Source organism: Cygnus atratus, chromosome 16 (genome assembly GCF_013377495.2).
Source record: "Cygnus atratus isolate AKBS03 ecotype Queensland, Australia chromosome 16, CAtr_DNAZoo_HiC_assembly, whole genome shotgun sequence".
Classification (NCBI taxonomy): domain Eukaryota; kingdom Metazoa; phylum Chordata; class Aves; order Anseriformes; family Anatidae; genus Cygnus; species Cygnus atratus.
In genome coordinates, this window is record NC_066377.1 from 827,760 (window position 1) to 848,774 (window position 21,015).

General features: G+C 62.3%; 1 protein-coding gene across 5 annotated transcripts; it reads right to left on the bottom strand.

Annotated features, from left to right (window-relative positions):
- Positions 1-167: 167 nt before the first annotated feature.
- DNMT3B (DNA methyltransferase 3 beta) lies at positions 168-19,589 on the bottom strand. Of its 5 annotated transcripts, none has more exons than XM_050713977.1 (19): positions 19,485-19,589; positions 14,800-14,941; positions 14,072-14,175; positions 12,715-12,795; positions 12,076-12,264; positions 10,821-10,979; positions 10,100-10,207; positions 9,049-9,190; positions 8,366-8,494; positions 7,939-7,983; positions 7,490-7,569; positions 7,072-7,184; positions 6,543-6,726; positions 6,336-6,420; positions 5,716-5,861; positions 5,530-5,620; positions 5,149-5,384; positions 4,757-4,842; positions 2,142-2,283 (listed from the first exon to the last, which is right to left on the bottom strand). In XM_050713977.1, the coding sequence occupies exons 1-19, from the start codon at positions 19,587-19,589 to the stop codon at positions 2,142-2,144; spliced, it is 2,367 nt and encodes a 788-aa protein (XP_050569934.1). The 5 variants fall into 5 exon arrangements, with proteins under 5 accessions (XP_050569935.1, XP_050569937.1, XP_050569936.1 ...); XM_050713976.1 differs by having other exon boundaries at positions 12,715-12,867; XM_050713978.1 differs by lacking the exons at positions 14,072-14,175; positions 14,800-14,941; positions 19,485-19,589 and having other exon boundaries at positions 168-2,283; positions 6,528-6,726; positions 12,715-13,286.
- Between the last annotated feature and the right edge of the window lie 1,426 nt (positions 19,590-21,015).

Below are 21,015 nucleotides of genomic sequence, written 5' to 3' on the forward strand. Positions count from 1 at the left end.
GGCCGGTGGTGGCGCGGGGGGGGGGAACCGGAGCCCGGGGGGGACCCGGAGCCCGGAGCCTTCCCCTGGGACAGGCAGCAAAGTGCTGGGGCAGGGCACCGGTGTGAGTTCCCAGAACAAAAGAAAAAAGGAAAGAAAAAAAAAAAAAAACACACACGAAACGCGTTGACCAAAACATTTTTTTTTTTCTCTTATTTTCAAAGATTGTATAAAAACCCGCAACACTTTTGACATCAAAAATCCTTAACTCTAAAAAAAAATAGCACCGGGGAGAGTGAGGAACCTTTACCGAGTCTTAAAAAGGCTTTTCTGAGATCCACCTCTCCTTACAACAGCGTTACAAACACGCAGGAGCCTCACGGACCAGGACCTGGCAGCTGCAGCTCCCAGGCAGCCTCCCGCCGGGCCCGCTCGCTCCCCTCGTCTTGGTTCGCTTTCCCCAAGTCCTTTTCGATTTTTTTCTCTTTTTCTTTCGAAGGGAGAGGAAGGGCTGTGAGATGCGGCACACGAGATGACGGGTGCGGCTGAGCGGAGGTTACACGTTCACCTGCTTTGGAAAACAAAGCTCCCGGGATTGAACGGCAGCAGGACAGGCAGGCGGGGCCGCCCGAGCCCCCCCCAGCACCAGCAGAGCCCCCCCCGATGTGGGACGGGTGCCGGGGGGGGCCTCGTCCCTGCGGGGTGTGCACAGCGGCAGGTTGGGGTGCGCTGCTGCAGCGCAGTCACTGGGGAGCACCACGTGGAGGGGGGGGGGACTCAGGAGTGACCCCCAGGCAGCATCAGGAAAAACGCCTCGGCCTTCAGCTTGGCTTTCAGCTGGGCTTCCCCTGCTGCAGAGCCCCGCAGGCAGCCTCGGCGGGGGACCGGAGCAGGCAGCGGCCACGGCACAGCCCGGGCACAGGGGGGACACCCGCGAGCCACTGGCCAGAGAGGTAGAAGGAGCAGGGGGAGCCCTCGGTCCCACGGGTGCCGCAGACCCCAGGTGCGTGCGGCACTGAGCACCCAGCACTGCACCGGCTGCGGCTCGCCCTGACCAGCAGGGGGGCTGCAGGGCGAGCGCCCCCGGCGCAGGGACACGGGGTCCCGGTTAGGGCGGCGGCGCTGCCGCGAAGCCCCTCGGTGGCCGCCCGCTGATGCTCAGCCCCGGGGGTCCCGGCAGCGCTGCCGGGTGATGCTCGGAGGGGCTGCGGTGTGGATGGCGTTGGCCGCTGTGCTCTGCCCTTCCTGCCCCTGCAGCGTGTTCATTTGGGAAACGAATGCTCAGAGAACATTTTCCTTTGTGGACGCTAGAGCCCAGATCCTCCCTGCTCTGCTTACTCTTTAACCTTTCAATCCACTCAGCAGGATTTTGAAATGCGAGGAAAAAAAATGTAAATGCTTTGAGAAGGACGTAGTGAATATTCGTAAACTACAGCCAAACATAGAAAACAGTATCTCCCTGTAGAAATATTTTCTAACTAGAAAAGTAATTCTATCAGCTCACAGTTCAGTTTCAGCTACATTCAGGTCTAGGAGTCTCCACATTCTTATGTAATGCCTTAAAGCAGCAATAGACGTTAAACAAAATTAAAGTTTATCAAAAAAAGTCTTTTTTTTAAAAAAAAAAAATAAGATTTGGTTTGTGTATCCTGCATGTTCAGTGTACGTAACCTGACCAGGGTCCCTTACACCTGCTGCTGCAGTTTGGGGATTTTTTGGCAGTCATTTCAAGAGAGGTTTTGTTTGTTTAGGAAAAGCAATCAGCCTCTATAGTCCGCGTTTGTCTGCAGCACGCCAGCAGCTGCCTCCACCACTTTCTCCTCTTCAGCTCTGGGGTAAAATGGAATATTTAATGCTCTGGAGGAGACTTCTCGCCTCGTCAGTGATGCACGCAGCTTCCTGGGCTGGGTAATTAAAGCTCTTTTGTCCGTCATTTCCTACGTATCGCTGTCATCGGTCCGTTAAGGAAGGGTTACCCCGCCAGGTTCTTTGGTTGAAGTTCCCCCAGCCCTGCTGCAGGGCCGTGCGCCCTTCCCGCAGCGGAGGGACAGGGACGGGGAAGCCGCAGGGGCCCGCGGGAGAGACTGGCGGTCGCATCCTGCCCTCTCCCCCCAGGCAGCTGAGCTGCGTCGTTACCCGAGAGACGAGGGACGCTCCGCTTGCTATTCGCAGGCAAAGTAATCCTTGAGCGGGGTGAAGAGGTGCTGGATGACGGGGATGCTCCAGGACCTCCCGAGCAGCTTCTGGCGAGCCCCGCGGCTGATGTTGGAAACGTCGGTGTAGTGGAGGGGGAAGCCAAAGATCCTGCGGAGCAGAGGCATGGGGTGATGCTTAGCAGCTGGTCCCTGCCAGCCTCCTCTCGCCTCCCTTCCCCTGCCCAGGGCAGCCGGTCCCCACGCCTCGTGCTCCCGCAGGAGCCCCAAAGCACCCCCAGAGGTGCCCCTGGCAGAGCCGGCAGGGGCAGAGAGCCTGCACCTCCTGAGCCGGGGAGCCTGACCGACCGTCCCTGAGCACCGGTCACAGCTCACCCGCTCGGGACACTTCCCCACAGAGCCTCAACAGATGGAACACAAGTGTCCTGCGCTCTCCCGAAGCACAGCAATGAATTCACCTCACCGGAGGCCTCCTGTAGAGCCTCCCCAGCTTCCCTACTGAAATACAAGAGACCTCGGCAGGTCGCTGCCCTCGGAGGCTGCAGAAGGCGTCCGATGCCAGAGCATCGCTGCTCAGGGCGGCTGCAGGGGAGGCAGAAGCACTGCGGCCCCGTGAGCGCAGCACGGCCGCGTCCCGTGCAACAGCCAGCAGCCCCGCAGCGGCCGGTTCCCCCAGCACGCCTCCAGCAGAGCTCAGGCCGCTCAGTTAGAGGGAGATGCTGGCAGGGATTAAGACCCTGGGATGCTGGCTCTTTTAGAACTGGATTACAAAAATAAAAAGAGAAGCAAAACTGAAGAGCCACCAATAACATCTCAGCCGAGAATCAGCACTAGCCTTGAATACTAGCCAGCGAGAAACAGACACCAAAAGGCTGAAGACAATAGACCGCTCCTGCTCCCTCCCAGCTCTGTGGCAGGTCCTCATGCAGCTCTGCCTTGCCCAAGGCCAATAAATCACCCCCGCGTGGCGCCGAGTTGTTGGAGGTCACTTGCCAAAGCTCGCACCCTGCTGCCCGCTCCAGCCAGATCAGAGCGGCTCCTCCCAGGCACAGAGCAAGAGCTTTTACCCAGGGCATCGCCCATCCCGAGCCACCCAACGGCGACGTCGGGAGCCCGTGGGTCCCTCTGCTCCCCATGGGTGACCTGAGGCAGGGACGCACAGCTCTGCCTGGCCGCAGCCTGCCCAGGGCTGGGAGCTGCGAGCCTCTCCCTGCTCCACTGCAGCAGCTTGAAGAATCCTGAGCACGATCTCCTGCGGCACCACTGGGACAGGGAGATCATGCTGGGGTTCAGGAGCAGAGGCGCAGCACGGGTCTGCCCCATGATGCACACAACAGAGACCAGCGATGGCTCCCACAGCCTCCTCCTCATCAGCTGCTAAGGAAGTGGCTGAACTTGCAGGAGAAGGTTTTGCATACATGCGTGTGCATGTAAATAATAAAAATACTGCTCCCCAGCACAGCTTTTGCCATGTGCACACCTCGCCCCACACGCCTGCTGCTCTCCAAATGCACGGGGAGCAGCTGTGGCTCTTCAGGTCCCAGCAGACCAGGGAGGTTTAACCCCAGCACCAGCTGCCCCATCGGCCCATGGCCACGGCAGGGAAGGGAGGAGGCAGCGTGGGAGCCTGGAAAAAGCACTTGCAAGGTCAAGACCAGAGAGCAATCCTGGCTGGTGCCTGTTCCCTGCCCACCGTCCTAAAGCTGGGCTCCCCAGGCAGCTGCAGCCTTCGTCACAGGGCACCTTGCACAGGTTGTGCAGTGCCAGCCCAGTACCCCCAGTGCCCACCCAGTATCCCCAGTGCCTGCAATGCTTTGGGAGGAGCCCTGAGCCCCTGCCCATGCTGAGGCACCCGCGGGCCCTGCCCCGGCCACTCCACGGAGACAGCTCCGGGCCAGAGCCATGTCTCTACCAGCTGCGATCGGACCAAGCCCAGGTGCCACCTCCAGCGGCGCGATGTGACCACGGCTCGGTAGCTGCTATTTAACTTTCAAATCCCTACATGCCTCTGGCTCAGCTTTCATTAGCTTTAATTCCAACAAATATTGGCAATTTAAATATAAACATGGAAAAATACTTAGCATGAGTCCGTGTTTACTGGCTGAGGCCTCAGAGTGCCAAAACTCCACCTTTTGCTGCTAGGAACGTGCGGTGCACAGGGCTGCCAGCAACTGGTTTACCCCCAGCCATTCCACTGCATTTTGAGGTGAGCTCGGGGCTGCTCCGAGGCGTGCACAGGGCCTGGAGCAGCGCAGCCAGGCTCAGCCGAGCACCCCCATTTCTGGGCTCTCCCCTGGCAAACCCACGCTCGCGCTGACCCACACAGGTCGCCCGTGCAGGACCCCCGCAGCAGCCCCCACCTTTCACAGAGGCGGGTGCACGCCTGCATCTCCAGGCCAGGGAATCCCGAGCACCCTGCACACACCCAGCACGCTTCCCTCCAGAGGCTGCAGCCCTGGGGACAGGGACGCTGCTGCACTTCTCCCTGATTCTCATCATCGCTCGTTAGTGAGCACATCACCACCCCCTGCTCCCCGCAGGGAAATCGCACCGCCTGTGCTCCGGGGCACAGGGGAAGGGAAGGCAAGCACCACAAAACCAAACCAAACCACGGCGAAAATTACCTGTTCATCCCCGGGAGGTTGCCCCAGAAATAGCGAGCTCTGTGGGTAGCAGATATCTTGATAGCGTCGATCATAACTGGGTTACACTGCAGCCCAAGAGAAGGGAGAACAAATTAGGGGGGGTCAGTGCACGTCTTCTGCTCCCACGGGTGTGTGCGGGTGTCCCGGGTGCCTCGAGCCGCAGGGATGCGGCACGGTGAAGGTGCAGCATGGCCCTGCCCTGCATGCGGGGTCCTTCTGCACAGCACCACGCTCCTCCACTGATCCCTGCGTCAGGCGACAGCATCGGGGCCGTGCCAAACCGCAGCCAAATGGCACAGCCTGGCCCGCTCAGCGCAACCCGGCACGCGCCCGGCTCCTGCGCCCTTCCCGAAGCCGCGGCGCTCCCTTACCTCCAGGAAGCGAGAGATGTCCCTCTTGTCGTTGACTCTCATGGCCACCACGTTCTCAAACATCCAGAAGAAGGGGCGCTCCTCGCCCGCCTTGGGCCGGGCGTAGTTGAGCAGGTGGTAGAACTCGAAGAAGAGCCTCCCGGTCCCTTCTGCACGGGGGGAAGCGGGAGTGCTGGGTGGAGACCGGCCGCGGCCCCGCAGGGGAGGCTGTGGCGGGGGCGTGGGGGCCGGCGGGCCTGGGTGGAGACAGCGTTTGGCAGGTGGCCCCCGTGCTCTGCGGCTCAGAGCGGGGCCACCGCCACCACAGAGTGGTCAGAGACGTGCGGCCCTGGACCTGAGCGTCCTGGGGGTACCCAGCCCTCAGGGGCGGAGCGGCCTTACCGTACAGCGCCTTCCTGGACGGGCTGACGAGGGACAGGTCGTTACAGGGGCTCCCGCCGATCACCAGGTCAAACGGACCCCACTCCTCGATCTGAGCGGGCGGACAGACCCGGTTAGGAGGCACCAGGCGGGTGACCCTCCCCGTGTGGCCGCGGCACCACCCCCCACCGTGCCCCCAGCGCTCACGTTTCTCTTGGTGATGTTCCGGACGTCGTGCACGTAGGTGATGTTGCCCTCGTGCCGCACGGTGCCCACCGCGATGGGGTCCTCGCAGATCTCGGAGGCGATGTACTTCTCCACCTGGATGCCCAGGTCCTTCAGCACCAGGTACCCTGCCCCGAGACACGGAAAAGGCGGCTCCGCTATCGTCAGCCCCCCAGCCTCCCCCGGGAGCACAGAGACACGGGCGGGTGCTGTCCCAGATGACTTCTGGGTGAGCAGCCCCCTTTTTGCTGTGTTCTGCCATTTAGGTTTGCTCCCAGAAAGCAGAACGGCAGTGCTGACCCAGCTGGAGCCAAAACAGTGCCCTTGGGCGCTCCTTGTCTTGCGGCCGGGTCCCCAACACTCCCACAGCTCTTGCTTCTCAGTGTGCCAGGGCAGCCGAACAAAATTCCCACCCCTTCCTTCCCCTCCTCCCTGCTTCCAGCCCCATCCAGCAGGAAGGGAGCTGCTGCCCTCACCCCTTCTGATGGGGACCCGCCTGTCCCTCGTCCCTTTCTCCCCACCAAGCTTTCCAAGACAGGCTCAAGGCTACGAAACACCCAGGGCTGCGAGCCCTCTTGAACAGCGCTCTTCCCGTGCCTCACCTGTCGCTATGCCATCAAACAAGGAGAGCACTCTGATGGGTCTCCTCTTGGCTGGGGGCACTGCTGGATAGATTTTGGGTGCGTCCTGTGATGGAAGACAGCAACGGATGAGTGGGACCAGGGCTGGGGGATTTTGAGCTGTCCCCGTGCCCTTGTCAGCCCTCTCCCCCAAACCCAGCGTGCCAGGCTCACTGCAGCAGCCCTTACGTATTCCTGTCCCTTGTCGCTGGTGAAGAAGTCCTGCAGGCGGGTGTTCCAGTCCTGCCGGCGCTGCAGCACCCCGTAGCTCCGCTGGGGCTGGCACATGTAGCAGTTCCAGGGCTCCTGCTCTTTTGCCTTGGCTGACGTCCCTCGCCCCACCAGGACCTCCAGACACTCTACGCAGAAGCACCTGCCCAAAGCACACCACCTCGTGCCTGTCACTGCCAGAAACCCGGTGGGGTCACCCCAGCCTCCCCTGCAGCCTCCCCTGCCATGCACCACAGCCCTATGCCCATGTTGCAGGATGCTCTTTGCGATGGTACCCTGGCATTTAGGGCTGCTGACAAAAGCTGGTGAGCCAGGCTTGGGCAGAGCTCCTGCCATCCTCACCGGGATCTATTCAGGTGCAGCCTGGCTCTGAGGGACAGACAGGCTGCACTAGGAGGTGCTGGTGGCACCGACCCAAGCACAGCCCCGCTTCCCCCCAGCCCCGTGCCGAGCACTGCAGGAGCCCCTGGGGGCGCGGGGGTCCCACCTGCAGCAGCTGGCGTTGCTGCAGAGCAGCAGCTCCTTGCCCTCGCAGCAGACGGTGCAGTAGGACTGGTAGCCGTCTTCATCGTACATGTAGAAGAGCTCCAGGAATCTATCCTGGCAAAGGAGAGCCAGGAGGAGGGACGGGCGAGGATCAGGATCCGTGCTCAGTGCAAGAACAGGGAACGCGGCTTCGCCCCGTCCCCGGTGCATGCCGAGAGCTCGGAGATGCCCACCCTCGGTGCTTCACGGGCAGCACCCAAAGCACGTGGGAAGCAGAGAGGAGAGCATGCAGAGGGACAACCCCGTGGTGGGTACGGGGTCCAGAATGGATTCCCTACCCCGCCCCATCCCGACGATGCAGCTGGAGCCCCGCGCCCCCACCGCAGCCTCCCGCTCAGCCCCGGCACGGCGGCTCTCACCCTGCACGTCTGGCACAGGCCTCCCTCGAACAGCGGGTGGAAGGTGGCCGGGTTCCTCCTCCCGCAGGACAAGCAGCTGTCTGAGAGGCAGAGAGCTCCGCTCACCCGGGGCTCGGGGTGCTCCTCACCACCAGGTGCCCAGGACACAACCAGACGCACCCACCCAGGGTGATCGGGCTCAGCGCAGGATCTGCGCCTCCGGAGCAGGGCTGGAAACGCCCGCAGCCTTTTGCCCTCCTGTGGGCAGGTCCTGGCCCAGCTGTGGCTGCCCCAGGGAGGATCGGAGCAGCTTGCCCACGAAAACAAGCAGAGGCCCATGGATCTGCAGCACCACCCCCATTTCTGTACGGTGCATTTCAGGAGGGACTGACGGGTTTTGTCTCGTGCTGCCCTCAAGCACCCACATCATCCCCAGGCCCCTTACCAAGACAGGACAGGCAAGCGATTACCTTCGAGACTCCCGCTGTTGTTCGTAACTTCGGAAACCATTTGCTCTTTATAAAATAAAATATACAGAAGTAGATTTAGCATTCCTTAATGTAACAAACTGCAATTGTGCTCTACTTAGAACTGACTTAGTGCTTTAAAACTGCACAGAGAAGGCAGGCTATGGGCATGTTAGAAATTTTGGGTGTACCCAGGGCATACCTGCGAGTGGCAGATGGAGGGCTATGTCCCGATTGCTAAACCAACCCCATTTGCAATGCCACAAAACAGAGGTGGTCTCCAAGGTGAGCAGTTAAGGGAGCCCAGCTCACTGTTTGGTCTGCCGGTGCCCTGCAGGGTGCACGCGAGCGAAGCGAGACCACAGCAGCTTTTCCCTCGGGGAACCCCGCACAACCCATGCTCCTGCCAGCCCACGCCGCGCCCTGGTACCTCGGGTCTGGTCCTCTTCCACTCGCTGCTCCTTGTTGTTGTTGCAGAGGGTGGCCTTCAGCCTCTTGGTAGGGGGGCACTGCTCGAGGCACAGCACCTCCTCCGTGCCGTTCCGCAGGGCCCCGTTCTCTGCAAGGGACAAGGGACAAGGGACGGGCGGCTCGGTGGGGATGCCTCAGGGACGCCTCCTGCCCAGCCCCACAGCCAGGTCCCACCCCACAGAGCCCCACAGCACGGCCCCCGGGGGGTACATGGAGGGATGGCACCACCCTGCACTTCAGGGGAAGGCATCCCTGCCCCACCTGCATCCTCCTCCATCACGGCGCAGAAGATGGGTGCTGAATTCCCGTCCCTGCTCCTTTCCCTTTCCCATCCCAGCTTGTGCCCTGTGCTAAAAAGGCTCCAGACTGGGGGAAGACCACCAAGGGAAGACCCAAGTGGGACCCTGCCCAGTATTTCCTCAGAGCTGGCAAGCTTCCTCCCATCCCCACGGGAGGGCTGGGTTCCCACTGCTCTTCCCAGAGCCCACCGTCCCCAGGGAGCCATGTATCACATCTGATTTCCAGCAGCAAGGTTCCTGAGGGTGCTTTACAGGGTTTTCTGGCAAAGCTGCCCCAGGGCCACCCCAGCCAGGCCAGCTCCCCCAGGCCCCCACAGCGTGCCCAGCTCCTGCCCCTGCGCACCTGAGGTTTTGGGCGGCCGCAGCCCCTTGAGGCCCAGGGGCTTGAAGCCGGTGAGTGCCCAGTCGATCATGGGCTTCAGCTGCTCCTCCAGGGACTCCCCGGGGGTGGCTGCAAACGTCTTCCCTGACCGGCTCCGGGCAACCTGCCGAGACAGGACGGGTGGCGGGGGCCACAGTGACCGGGGTCCGGGGTGACCGGTCCCCTCCGCTCCCTGTGCACCGGGCTGGGCTGGCCCCGGCACAGCAGCAGCTGCCGGATTCCTGCGCTGGGTGTGCCGTGGCCACGCTGGCCCCCAGCGAAAGGAAGCGAAGAGAAGGCACAAGAAGTGCCCGCAGGCTTGCGGAGCTGCAGCCAGGAGCATGGCTCATCCCCTGGATGGGGATCAGGCCCACGGGGCACTCAGTGCCAGCCCGTCCTAGGGAAGGATCCCGGGGTGCCAGGCACATCCCAGTCACCAGCCCAGGACAAGTGTGCCTGGTGTGACACTGCCTGGCGTGACACTGCCTGGCGTGACACTGCCTGGCAATTGCTCCCGATTCCCTGGGGAAGCCAGGGCAGATTTCGGCCCCCATGTCTGGAAACCTCCCAGCAGAAAGAGGCAGGTTTTCCTGCACACTTCTGTCCACGTAACCCCAGCACAGATGGGGGGGGCGGGGAATGATTAATTGTGGATCGTGGTGTGGGCTCCTTTTGCTGAGAGCTCTCAAGGTGACTCACATGCATCATCCAGAGCCACCCCAAAGGCAAAGCCAAGCCACGTGCCATGGCAGCGCAGCGAAGCCCCAGCCCCAGCCCCCTTCCCACAGCGCCTGCATGCACCAGGGCTCGCTGCTCGCAGCCGGTGCCCAGCTTTCCAGCGGAGGCTCCTCTTCCTGCCCTCAGCCAGCACTTCAGTCGTTTCCTCAGCACCGAGCCCCCGAGGCAGCCACCCCAGGCCCCAGCCCTGGCCAAGCCCAGCTCGCTGCTCCCCCAGCCCCTGCGCTCCCCGCAGAGCCCAGCGCTTTGCTTTGTGCCCTCCCCAGCCGCAGACCCAGCTCTGCTCCGCAGTTACCTCCAGGGCATGGAATATGGCTCGGCGATAGGAAACCAGCTTATTAAACGTGGCAGAATTGAAATGCTGCCTAAAGGCCATCAGCCCCACCAGCTTGTCTGCAGAAACCTAGGACAGAGCGACAAAAGCTCAGCGTTGGGCACGGACACAGCTCGTTCCTGTCCCCCATAGCACGGTGCCCTCGCGCCCTGCAGCGAGCACTGCTGTCGCGGGGAAGCCAGCGCCGGCTTTGCACCAAAAGCAAGCCAAGCTGCAGAGGGGAGGGGGGCAGAGGCATTGCACATGCAGCTAGGACGGGCTGTTTGCACCCTCTGCTGGCACCGCACCTCTGTCAGCGCAGCCGAGTGCCACAGCAAGGAGGGCTGCGGGAGGGCATCGCACACCAGGGCAGAGAGCGACCGGGGACGCCTGGGACAAGCCAGGACAGAGCCCGCAAGGGGGCCAGGTGGGGGTCTGGAAGGGGATGGGATGTCACCCTGCCCAGCTGCTGGGTCCTGCTGCCAGCCCACGGTGGGTGGTCAGTCGCTGGTTACTGGCACCAGAGCCACGAGAGCACACCAGAGCCTGCGCCCCAGGCAAAACGCGGTGGGTCCCTGCCCTGGGGAGGCTGCAGGTGGACACATGCACACCACTGGGCACAAAAGCAGCCCCAGAAAGGGAAACAGACTGCAGGAGGAGGAGACCTCGGCCTGTCCCCAGCCAGCAGAAGCAGCAGGCTTACCTCGGAGAACTTCCCGTCTCCAAACCACTGCACCCATCGCATGCCTGAGACCGCCTGGCGCTTGGACGTGGCTCTGTAGGAGACGACAATCGCCGGCCACCAGGAGAAACCTTTGATCTTTCCCCAGACGAGTTCCCCAATCCCAAATTCCTTCCCGTCCTGAAAGCAAAAGATAGAACAGATAAGCAAAAGAGCAAGCACCCACCCATGCCTTATCCCTGCACGCCGCCAGCCCTGTGCTGAGCCTGGCACGCCGGCACACGCTGCCTGCTCCGTCCTGCACAGCGGCCTGGCACCCGCAGCCGTGCGTGCCCACTCCTGCCTGCCCTCGCGGGGTCTCTGCAGGCAGCACAGAGCCCATTCCCGCGCTCACACAAGCCAGGAGCGAGGAAGCTCCTCCAGCTGCACCACAAAGGGCTTGCAGTCCCAGGGAGGGGAACGGGCAAGGCAAGGGGGCAGCAGCTCCCGAGCAGCACAGACATTCTCTCCTGAGCCCTGAGCCCATCAGTCACATTTGTCCAGACAAACTGGGCTCCTGAGCTGCAGTGCATGGCCCGTGCTGCCGGAGATGCAGCCTGGGATGCAGCGGGTCCCGCCTGGCTGCAGGGGCTTGGTGTTCTCTGGGCTCCTGAGCAGCCGAGGCAGCTCCTTGGCTCAGCAGAGCCCCTCTCGATGGGGCCACGAAGCAACCCAGGCAGAGGACAGCCCCCCTCCTCTGCTTCCCCCAGGGCAGAACAGAAAACAAGGCAGAGCTAAAACCAAAGGAGAAGAGCTGGGGAAGTTGGTGAGACCATGCCAAGGGCCTCCAAGCTGCAGCCCAGCAAGGAACACGCCGACAGTGCTGGGACCAGGAGTTCTGCACGGGAGCTGAACGCTCCTTGGAGCTTTGTTCTGCAATTAGGCACCTAATTATGCAGCAAAACGCTATTGCCCAATTCCTGCACGTCTCAGGCCCTGCCCCGACGCCTGCAGGCACTAAATCATTCTGCAGCTCCAGCAACTTTGTTCCCCTTCAGCATCTCCCGACAGAAACACTTTCTGCCCGTCTCCGCGGGGCACGGCTCCCAGCCTAGCGCACGCCACGCTCGGGGGCTGTTGGCAGCGCTGCAGCCCCGTGCACGGCACAGACAGCTCAGTGCTGCGGCAGGGCCCATCCTGCCACAGGGGACAGGGATCCACCGCCCTCCCACTGCCCAGCACACGGGGAAGGGGAGGCACACAGAGGCGAGGCTGCCGAGCACACAGCCCCCCGTACCTGGTACTCCAGCGCTATCCCCGCCTCTCGGCTCTCCGGCTCCTCAGCCGCCAGCTCAGCAGAGCCGTTCTGGCCCTCCTGGGAGCTGCTCCCCGAGAGCGTGCTGCTGCTCTGCGACGAGTCCCGGGAGTCGTCCTCCGTGAGGTCGATGGTGGTGAGGACGGGCATGGCCGATCGCCTCCTGGAGCTCTGCGCGGGGGAGCGAGGTGTGAGCACCCGCGGGGAACGTGGAGGGTGCAGGAGGGAGCAGGTCACTCGCCTGCCCCTGCAAACGGCACGTCCCCCCCAGCCTCTGGAGCCAGGGACCAGAGGGCAAGGACCAGGGGCACTGCTGCGGCTGGGAAAGGATGGGACGAGAGGGCCCAGGACTGGGCGCATCTACAGGAGCACTGCTTTTGTAAGACACACAGACAGCAGGGCAACTCTTGCTCTCTTCCCTTCTCTCTCCCCAGTTCATCCCAGGCAGTCAAAGCACCCAGCACAAAGCAAGGGCAAACAATAGCACACACACACACCGCCTCAGAGGGAAACTGAGGCACAGGGCAGCTGCAGTGTGCCCAGTCAGCCACCCGGCCTCACGCAGCAGGACCACGCACATCCCCAGAGCCCTGGGAAGCCCTTGCCCTGCAGGGCCCTCACCCGCAGCGGCGTTGGCAGGTCCCTGAGATTCTCCTCGCTGCTCGTTTCCTTGATTTTCATCTCGTGCCGGGTCTGCCCTGCCTGGAAGATGAGGCGGACAGGAGGCTTCTGCCTGAGGCTGCTCTCCCAGCCGGCGCTGCCCCGAGGCCGCATCTGCAAGCGGAAACAAAGAGGTCCGTGGCATGGCCGCCTGCAGGGCTTGAGTGGCACGTGGGGACAGGGACAGGAGCAGGGACAAGGGCCTGGGGAAGGCAAGAGGAGTGCGGTCGGCTGCAGGAGGCCCCTGGGGTGCAAGACCCTGCCCTTCACTCTGTACTCTGCAGCAGCCCCCCTGCGCCAGCCCTGCACCTCACTGCCTCGCGGCAATCCCCAGCACCCTGCGTACGGGTAGCCGCACCAGCGGCCGCTTAAATCAATTCGTGTTTCCAGGCATCGTGTGCATCCTCGGCTGTATTCTCCCCCCTCTCCCCTACAGCCACAGCAGCACAACAGAAAGCAGTGGGAGGCAGCGGCTGGGAGAGCCGCGGTGCCAGGCAGAGCTCACACAGCACCCTGCTCACATGGGGGTGTGCTCAGTCCCGCAGCCCAGCCCTGTGGAGGCTCCGAGGGCAGCTTTTCCTCTGTGGTTTGCAGCAGCCGCAGTTTACAAAACAGTCTAAACCAGGCATGCTTCCGGCATCCGGCGTAACAGTTTCAAAATGAAATGAGATTTTGCAGTGGGCTTTGCTAGCGAGCAGCCCCTGAGCCCAGCGTAGTGGGAAAGCAGAATTTTCACCCAGCTGAATTTATGGCTCTCTCTTTTGGAAGCTTCATAGTCACAGGCAGATCTCCAACCTTGGGGTTTTATTTCAAAGTCAAGACAATAAAGCCAGAAGGCAAAAATGCTTCCAGACCCTAGAGGTTTGTCAACCTAGTAAACAAAAGGGAGGGGGAGCAAAACTGGGATCCAGCCCCCCAGCTGCTAAAACCAGGCCACCCTGAGAGTGGGAGCCACGAGATGTTTCTGTGCACCAATACAGCAGACTTTTTAAGGAAAATATCCACACAGTAAGAAATTAGACTGCTGCAACACATAGCGGGCATCACTACATTACATACCACACCCTCCTGCTGCTGCTGACATAATGTAAATCACATAATTTCAATATGAAAACAAATATTATGCTTGTAAATGAAAAATGCATCTGCTATCGGACCATTCCCTGGCACTTCACATGAGAGCCACAGCAGCAGGGCCACATTCCCAGTTAAGACAGGAGGGCGAAGGCCCCGGCCGTGACGCTGGCACCAGCTGCCCCCGCAGTGTGTGGCTGCCCGAGGGCAGCAAGACCTCGCAGCAGCCTCGGCACACACTCACCTCCTGTGCCTCTGAGAGTGCGAGTGGCCAGGACAGGTCCTCCTTGGAGAGTTCCTTGCTCACCCTCTTGTTCTTCAGGGTCGGCAGTCCCAGGCTCCCAGCGTCTGCACAAGAAGCCAGAGCAGGCTCAGCTCCACAAGCCATCCTGTGCCTCTGCCCGTGAGAGCAGCCAGTCATGACCTGAAGAGACTGAAATCTTGCAGAACCATGGCTGAGAGCAGAAGACAAGTGGTGTCCTCGAAGCTGCCATGGTGGTGCTGCCACCACAGCAGTCCCAAGCCCCAGACCTGCTCTAAAATCTGCCAGGGACTTGAACAGCAAGTACGGGGATCTTATGGATCTTTGTGTTTCTGAAGTTCAGAGGCATAACGAAACTGTGCACCCGCTATTCAGGGCTTCATCAGTTCATTTAAAGCACTTTCTGAAAGAAGCAGGTTCTGCCATTCCCTCTAGCAGGGCAGAGCTTGGCAAAGAGCAAGTGGCTTCGCTGGTGCTGCCTGGGCTTCCCTAGGACCAAGGGCCAAAGCATCCTCCAGGCATGGCCCCACCAACCTTGGTTTCTATTCCCTTCAAAAGCAGAAATCTTCCCCTGGCCTTGTGAGCCCAAGAGCCAGGATCTGGGGACCATGCCCAGAGCATCCCAAACCCAGGACACATCCCCTCCGTGGCAGCAGGCAGCTGGGACATCCCCAGCCCCGCTCACCCAGGCACGGCACAGCAGGACTCACCCGGAGCACTGGGCTTCCCATTAGCCTCCAGAAGAAGGGCAGGTGTGTCTTTAGCAGCATCAGTGCAGTCCCCGTTGAGGCGGATCAGCCCTGCCCTGCAGTCCGCCTCATCCCGGCTGTGGCTCTCCTTTTTCATGGTTGCCTGTGGAAGCATCAGTGGAGAGGAAATTCAGCCACCCAGAAAGCCCCCCAGAAAGGCAGAGCAGACTGCGTGCGCTATCCAAGCCAGCCACAGCTTATTCCCTTTGCAGCTCCCCTAAAGCACCCAGGGGGCAGGCAGAAGGCTCTGGTTGGAGATGCATCTGGAAGTGCTGGGTGCTGATGAGCACCTGGACAAAACCTTCCCAGGCACGGCCCTGAGGATCCACGAGCTTCAGCGATCAGAGGCCCCAGACACAGCCCACTCACATCCTTAGGGAAGCGCCGGGGCTTTTCCCCAGGGCTGGCCCACTGTGGCTGCTCGGAGCTCCCAGGCTCCGGGATGTTCCTGCCCCGACGGCCACCAGCCTCAATGTGCTCCCACCACCCCACAAACCTGGCAAACCCAGCAGCGGGGCAAGCGGTTACAGAAGCGGGTACAGCAGAGAGCAGGACACGGGGGAGCAAAGTCCTGGCGCCTGCCGCACATTCAACTCCCCTGAAGGCCAAAGGGGCCTGGCTGCAACAGGCTCCAGGCAGGAGACGCAGAACCCGCCTCAGGAGATGGGCCTTCCCAATACTGAAAAAGCAGCAAAAGCCACTTACACACGTGCAGGGCGCGTGGTGGGGAGGGCAGCAGGCGTGCAGGCAGCACCCACGCAGGGACGGTGCCTCCTGTCCCCGTCACAGCCCCAGTGCTCGCCGCCACACCACTTAGATCAGACTGGAGCCCCAGCAGCTCCCAGAGCCGAGCTGGCCGTGGGCACACCAGCTGATGCAAACATCTGCATTTACAGGCATTTGCACTTTTGTCGGCCACTCGGGCACTCAATGCTCTTCACACGGGGACATGCAGCTCTGCGCAGCAGTGCGGCCGGTCAATAACCTCCCCGTGGCTGCTGTAATGATGTTTTCGAGCCCACAAAGTCAAACCCGCTGGGCATTTCTAGGCCGAGCATCTTTATGCGCAGTCTGACCCCAAAAGAGCAGAGCAGAAACCAGCCCAAGGCGGGCGTTTCCAAACATTCCCACCACCGAAACCTCTCCCACCTCCCCACGCCGCCCGGCACCCTCTGCCCCGGCGGAGCAGCCATTTCGCTGCCACAGCTCCGCAGGCCGCGCACGGCGCTGTGAAGCAAAGGGTTCCTGTCCGCGGCCGCCCGGCACGGCTCGGGCATGTCCCCTCCCCAGGCGTGCCCCCTCGCCAGGCACGCTCCCCCCACCCACGGCCAAGGGCAGCGCTGCCTGCGCCCCGTGCCCCCCAGCTGCCTGCCCCGGGGCCGCCCGGCCCAGCCCCAGCGCAGATAAAGGCTGCCCAGGCGCTCCCCCGGGAGAGGTGGGGCCGCCTCGCCTGCACCCCGCCGCCTCTGCCTTCCCTCGGGTGCCCTTCCTGGATCCTGTTTTCGGAAGCGGGAGCTCCCAGACTCTCCCAGAGGCACCCAGGGCTGCGCTAACGAAGCTGCCTCATTGCCGGGCTATGGGTCTGTGCTGCGACTTGCCCCTTTGCCAGCACAGTCATTTCAGGAGCACGTAACGCAGCTCGACTAGCTACAGAGCGGTCGGCTTTACCCTTCTCCAAGGCCCTTTGAGGAAGGGAAGGCAGCCCCCCCCCCAGCCCCACACAGACCCCAGGCCCCGGCCCCACCGCCCCTTCCCAGCGCTCCCGCTCTCGGCATCGGCTCCAACTGCTTCACTAACAATTGAGATTTCTGCTTTGAGATCATCTGTCAGCACCTCTGGCAAACAAAGACCAGTCGGGGTTTGATGTTTCAGATGCAGAGGGCTGCGTTAAAACCCTGGTAAAATCCAAAAGTGAGGGAGGGCAGGTGGCCGCCCGGCACCCACCTCTGCACACCGAGACTCCGGCTGCGCGTCCCCCCCGCCCGCCCGAGACACGGCTCCTTAACAAAGGGATGGGAAGGAGGAAAATGGCACCGGCAGAAGCCTAAAGCTGAGTAAGCCCCTACAGCTGTGTGCAGAAATCCCGCTGCTGCAGCACATCTGCTCCAGACCCAGTGAACAATTCCTGGGAGCTGCCCAGACTCGCCGGGCTGCCCCCGGCTGCCCCAGACCAGGCTCCCGGCCCCGGCCCCGTGATCCCCGGCCCCGGATGCCCCCGGACGCAGCAAGGCGCCGTGGCACGGCGGCACCAGGCCGGCTACTGGAGGGGCTGTTCCCAGTCCCAGCCTGCAGAGAGCAGGGGCAGCGACCACGGGCAGCAGCGATGCTGCCACAAAATCCAGCGCATCTCACTCAGGAGTCCATACGGCAAGGTGGGACAGGACACGCTGCTCTCCTCTCGGCGTGGAAGCACAGGCGAGGGACGGGAATAGCACTAGGCTAGCGTGGCTGTTTAGGTCCAGGGAGGACAGCAGCAGGCATGGCCTCCTCCCAGCCTACCTTCCAAGCCCTGCTAAACACCCACAGAACCACACCAGGACCTTGAGGGGAACCTCGCCTTCAGCCCTCCCTCAGGAGCCCACCTGGGAGAGAGCCCAAGCACAGGAGTTTGCAACTTGCACCCCAAAATGGCTTTTCCTTTCTCCTGGGGCTGCACAGGGCCAAGCACTGCAGGTCTGCAGGCAGTGTGCTGCCCCCACCAGCCCCGCACTGGCCACAGCCACCATGTGAGCCCACGGCAGCAGGGCCACTACATCGCTGCGAGGGGCCAGCACAGCCACGGGGAGGGTGACGCAGTGGCCACCTCCCATCCCACCCCACGGGAAAGGCAACTCATGTGGCTGCGCTGCGGGATGTGCAGCCGGGACTCCAAGCACATCCCATGTGCCTGGCTCAGTTCTGCTGCCTGCACAGGGAGCTCCGACTTTTTCTTTTGCCCAGTTATAAAAGCGGAAAACGATCTATTACATCGACTGGACGCAAGCTGGAGGACTCTGCCAGTCCATGGGCCTGTCTGCAGATGCAGGCACAAGTGCAGACATCTCAGCTCACCAGGTACGGGCAGGGCCTGCAGTGAATGCATTGCTTGCTCCGTGCACTTCTCCAGCTGCACAGTCTGGGATCGCTCAAGGACATCCCATCACCGTCCTCTGATATGCAAGCAGGAAAGGGAACATTATACCACAACCAAACTGCAAAGCTAGTTAAATGCTTGGTTTCCAAAAAATCTTCCCCTAGGCAGCAAATACCCATCCCTTCTCCTCTTACTGCTGGCTTCTGCACCGAGACATGAAGCTGCGCACCCGAGACTGCCCACACTGCTGGTGAGGGCAGCCCAGTGGGCAGCTCCCACAGCAGCCGCAGTCGTCGCGAGCCTCACCACCTCCTGCTCCAGAGCAAGGCTCAGCTCTTTGTCATTGCCTCCCCTCACAGACACACACCAACATGTGCACACAGGGCATTACAAAAATAATAAGAAACAGAGCACTCCCCTCACATGCTTCTCTCTCATGGGGGGAGGAGAAAAACAGCACCAGTGTTTGCATTGCTTAATGCACTACAAGCATACAGACATACGCTATGGCGATACAGCTCGTAGAAGAACCCCTGAAGAATGAAATAATCCAGAATTCCAGCTCGGATGTTTAAAGCTCCCTGAGAGGCTGGCGCTAGTTGCAGCCCATGACACTGCCTCGGTGACCAGGACATTCCCTGCAGTGATACCCCACGGAGACAATGAACCCGCTGACTCCAGATCCCGCCCTAGTTTTGCAATACCAGTTTCTTTAAAGTTTGCCAAACTGGTTAAAGACCATGCCATAATGTTAACTGCTTAGAGAGCCTGCTGGCCGCAGGATGTCCGCTCGCTGCCCGGCCAAGCTCACCGCAGCCTGGAGGTGCAGAGCCTCTGCGCTCACCTGTGAAGCATCCTGGTGAGGCTCAGCCTCCCGGCCCGGCTGCCCTCAGGGACCAGGGCAGCTCCCCTGGCCCAGCCTGGGCAGCTTTCAGTTTTACCTTCTTGAGAAAACAGAATCGCCCTTATCAGGTCCGTTTCCCCAGTAGGTGGAGAGATTGCAGGGGAGACAGGCGGACTTTGCCTCCAGACAGGGGCATGCATATCAAAAGGCTGGAGGAAAGCATTTTACATGATGGCTGGGATGGCAGCCATCACCCAAGCCCTGTTTGAATAACAAAAAGAAATAAAAGACTCCAATGGCCAGGGCTAGCTCCTTCCAACCCCGGCTCCTGATGAGGGCTCTGGGCTATCACACACACAAATGGCCTTTAACTGTCCCCAAAACCGAACATTTCCCTCTAATCCTGCGAAGAAAAGAGTCGCTGGGTTGGCAGTTTAGTAAGAAAGGGAGCCCATTTTGGCAGATATGCTCATTAAAAGGCCAGCCTCTCCCCTCCCCTGCCCTGTTTCCTGTGCCTGGCCCCTCTCCCCGCTCAGGCTCTCCCTCCGCACGCCCGGGCTCCGGCACTTCCCTCCATTTTCCCCCTGTTTCCTTTGCTGCCCTCCCAGCCCCGCCGCGCTCCCCGCCGAACCGCCGCAGCCCTTTTGTGGCCACCCCCGGGGTCCAGCAGCACATTGCCCCTTCGCATTCAGTGAAGCTTGGTTGAAAGAAAAGAAACAAAAAACAAACCGGCCCCTCCTCTCCCAGTGAAGACCAGGCCTGAGAAGTCTCCTGGGCAGCCACCATCACAGCCAGCCGCTGCTCCAGCCGCTCTAGGCTCTTTACCATGCTCATCTCGGTCTCGTCCTGCCGAGCCGAGCCGCGCCGGCTCTGCCGAGCCCCCTGCCCGGGCCGGTGCTGCCTGCGGGCAGGGCTGGGGCCACAGGGGCTCCGCCGTCGCGCAGGTGGGTCTCGGGTCTCGCTGGGCAACGGAGTTCCTCCGTCCGGAGCGGCTACTGCATCATCGTTCCCCTGCACAAAAGGAAATAAAGTGATGACAACACCACCTCGCTGTGCCCATCTCCCCCCCGCCGGCTGCTTCCAGCAGGGCACAAAGCTCCAGCCCCTCCCAGAGCCCAGGGCCAAGACCCCTGCACCCCTGCCTCGCTGCCCCATCACTTGCTTGGAACCTAAGTGGATAGAGGCAGAAAGGCAAGTGCTGCTGCTGGGGCAGCGATCCCAGACACCTCGTTCCTCCTCCTGGCCCATTCCTCTGGATGCAGCATCACTGAGAGCTCCCGGGCCCCCGCCCCGGGTGCCCACCGCTGGCCCCCGGCATTCCGGGGGCTTGTGCCCCCCTCCGGGGCCACCCCGCGCCCCCCTGCGCTTCCCCGATGCGCTCCCCTCCCCTGGCCCGCCGGCGGAGAAGCTGCTCTGGGCTCAGCGGGAGGAGGATGAGGAGGAAGATGAGGAGGAGGAGGAGGAGGAGGAGGAGGAGGCGGCGGCGTTGCCCCGGGCTCACCCGCTCGCCCCCACCGCTCACCGCCGGCTCGTCCGGTGCCCGGCAGCCCAGCGCCCCCCGGCTCCGGCCGCCCGCTGCCCTCGGTGCCCAGCCCGGGGGTGCCTTCACGCCTCAGCGCCGGCCGGGAGCCGCCTTCCTGCGAAAAGAGAGAAGGAGAGGGATGATGTCCTGACAGATCGCTGGCCCGAGGAGAGCAAAACAAAGGTGTTTCTGCCCTGCACGCCGGTGGCACCGCGGGCTCCCGGAAGCCCTCCCGGCTGCTCCCGTGCCCGCGGGGAGCCGCTGCCCTCCCCCCGGGGCCCCGCCGAGAGCCGGGCCGGGCATTCCCCGAGCCCCCCGCCCCGAAGCCAGCCCGTGCCGTGCCGCCGTCGGGGGCCTGGGGCCCCGCGGGTTTGCCGCGCTCCCGCCGCAGCCCGGGGCTCTCCGGCGCCGTCGTCCCGACGTCGCCGGGCTGCGGGGGAGAGCCCGGCAGGAGACCCCTCCGTGACAGCCCCGGGACGGGCCCGGGCTCCGCCGGGAACTCTCCGAGTTGCGGCAGGAGCCGGCAGGGCCGGGCGGCACCGGCGAGGCGGGGAGGGAGCGACCGGGGCCGGGGCGAGCCCCTCGCCGAGCCCCCCGCCAGCCCGCCCGGGGGCCGTGCGCCGGCAACAAGTGGCGGCGGAGCCCGCTGACCCCTCCCGCCGCCCCTGCCCCGCGCCGCCGGGGCGGCAGCGCCGCGACCCCCGGTAACCGGGCGCGGGGCGGGCGGCCGGAGCCACT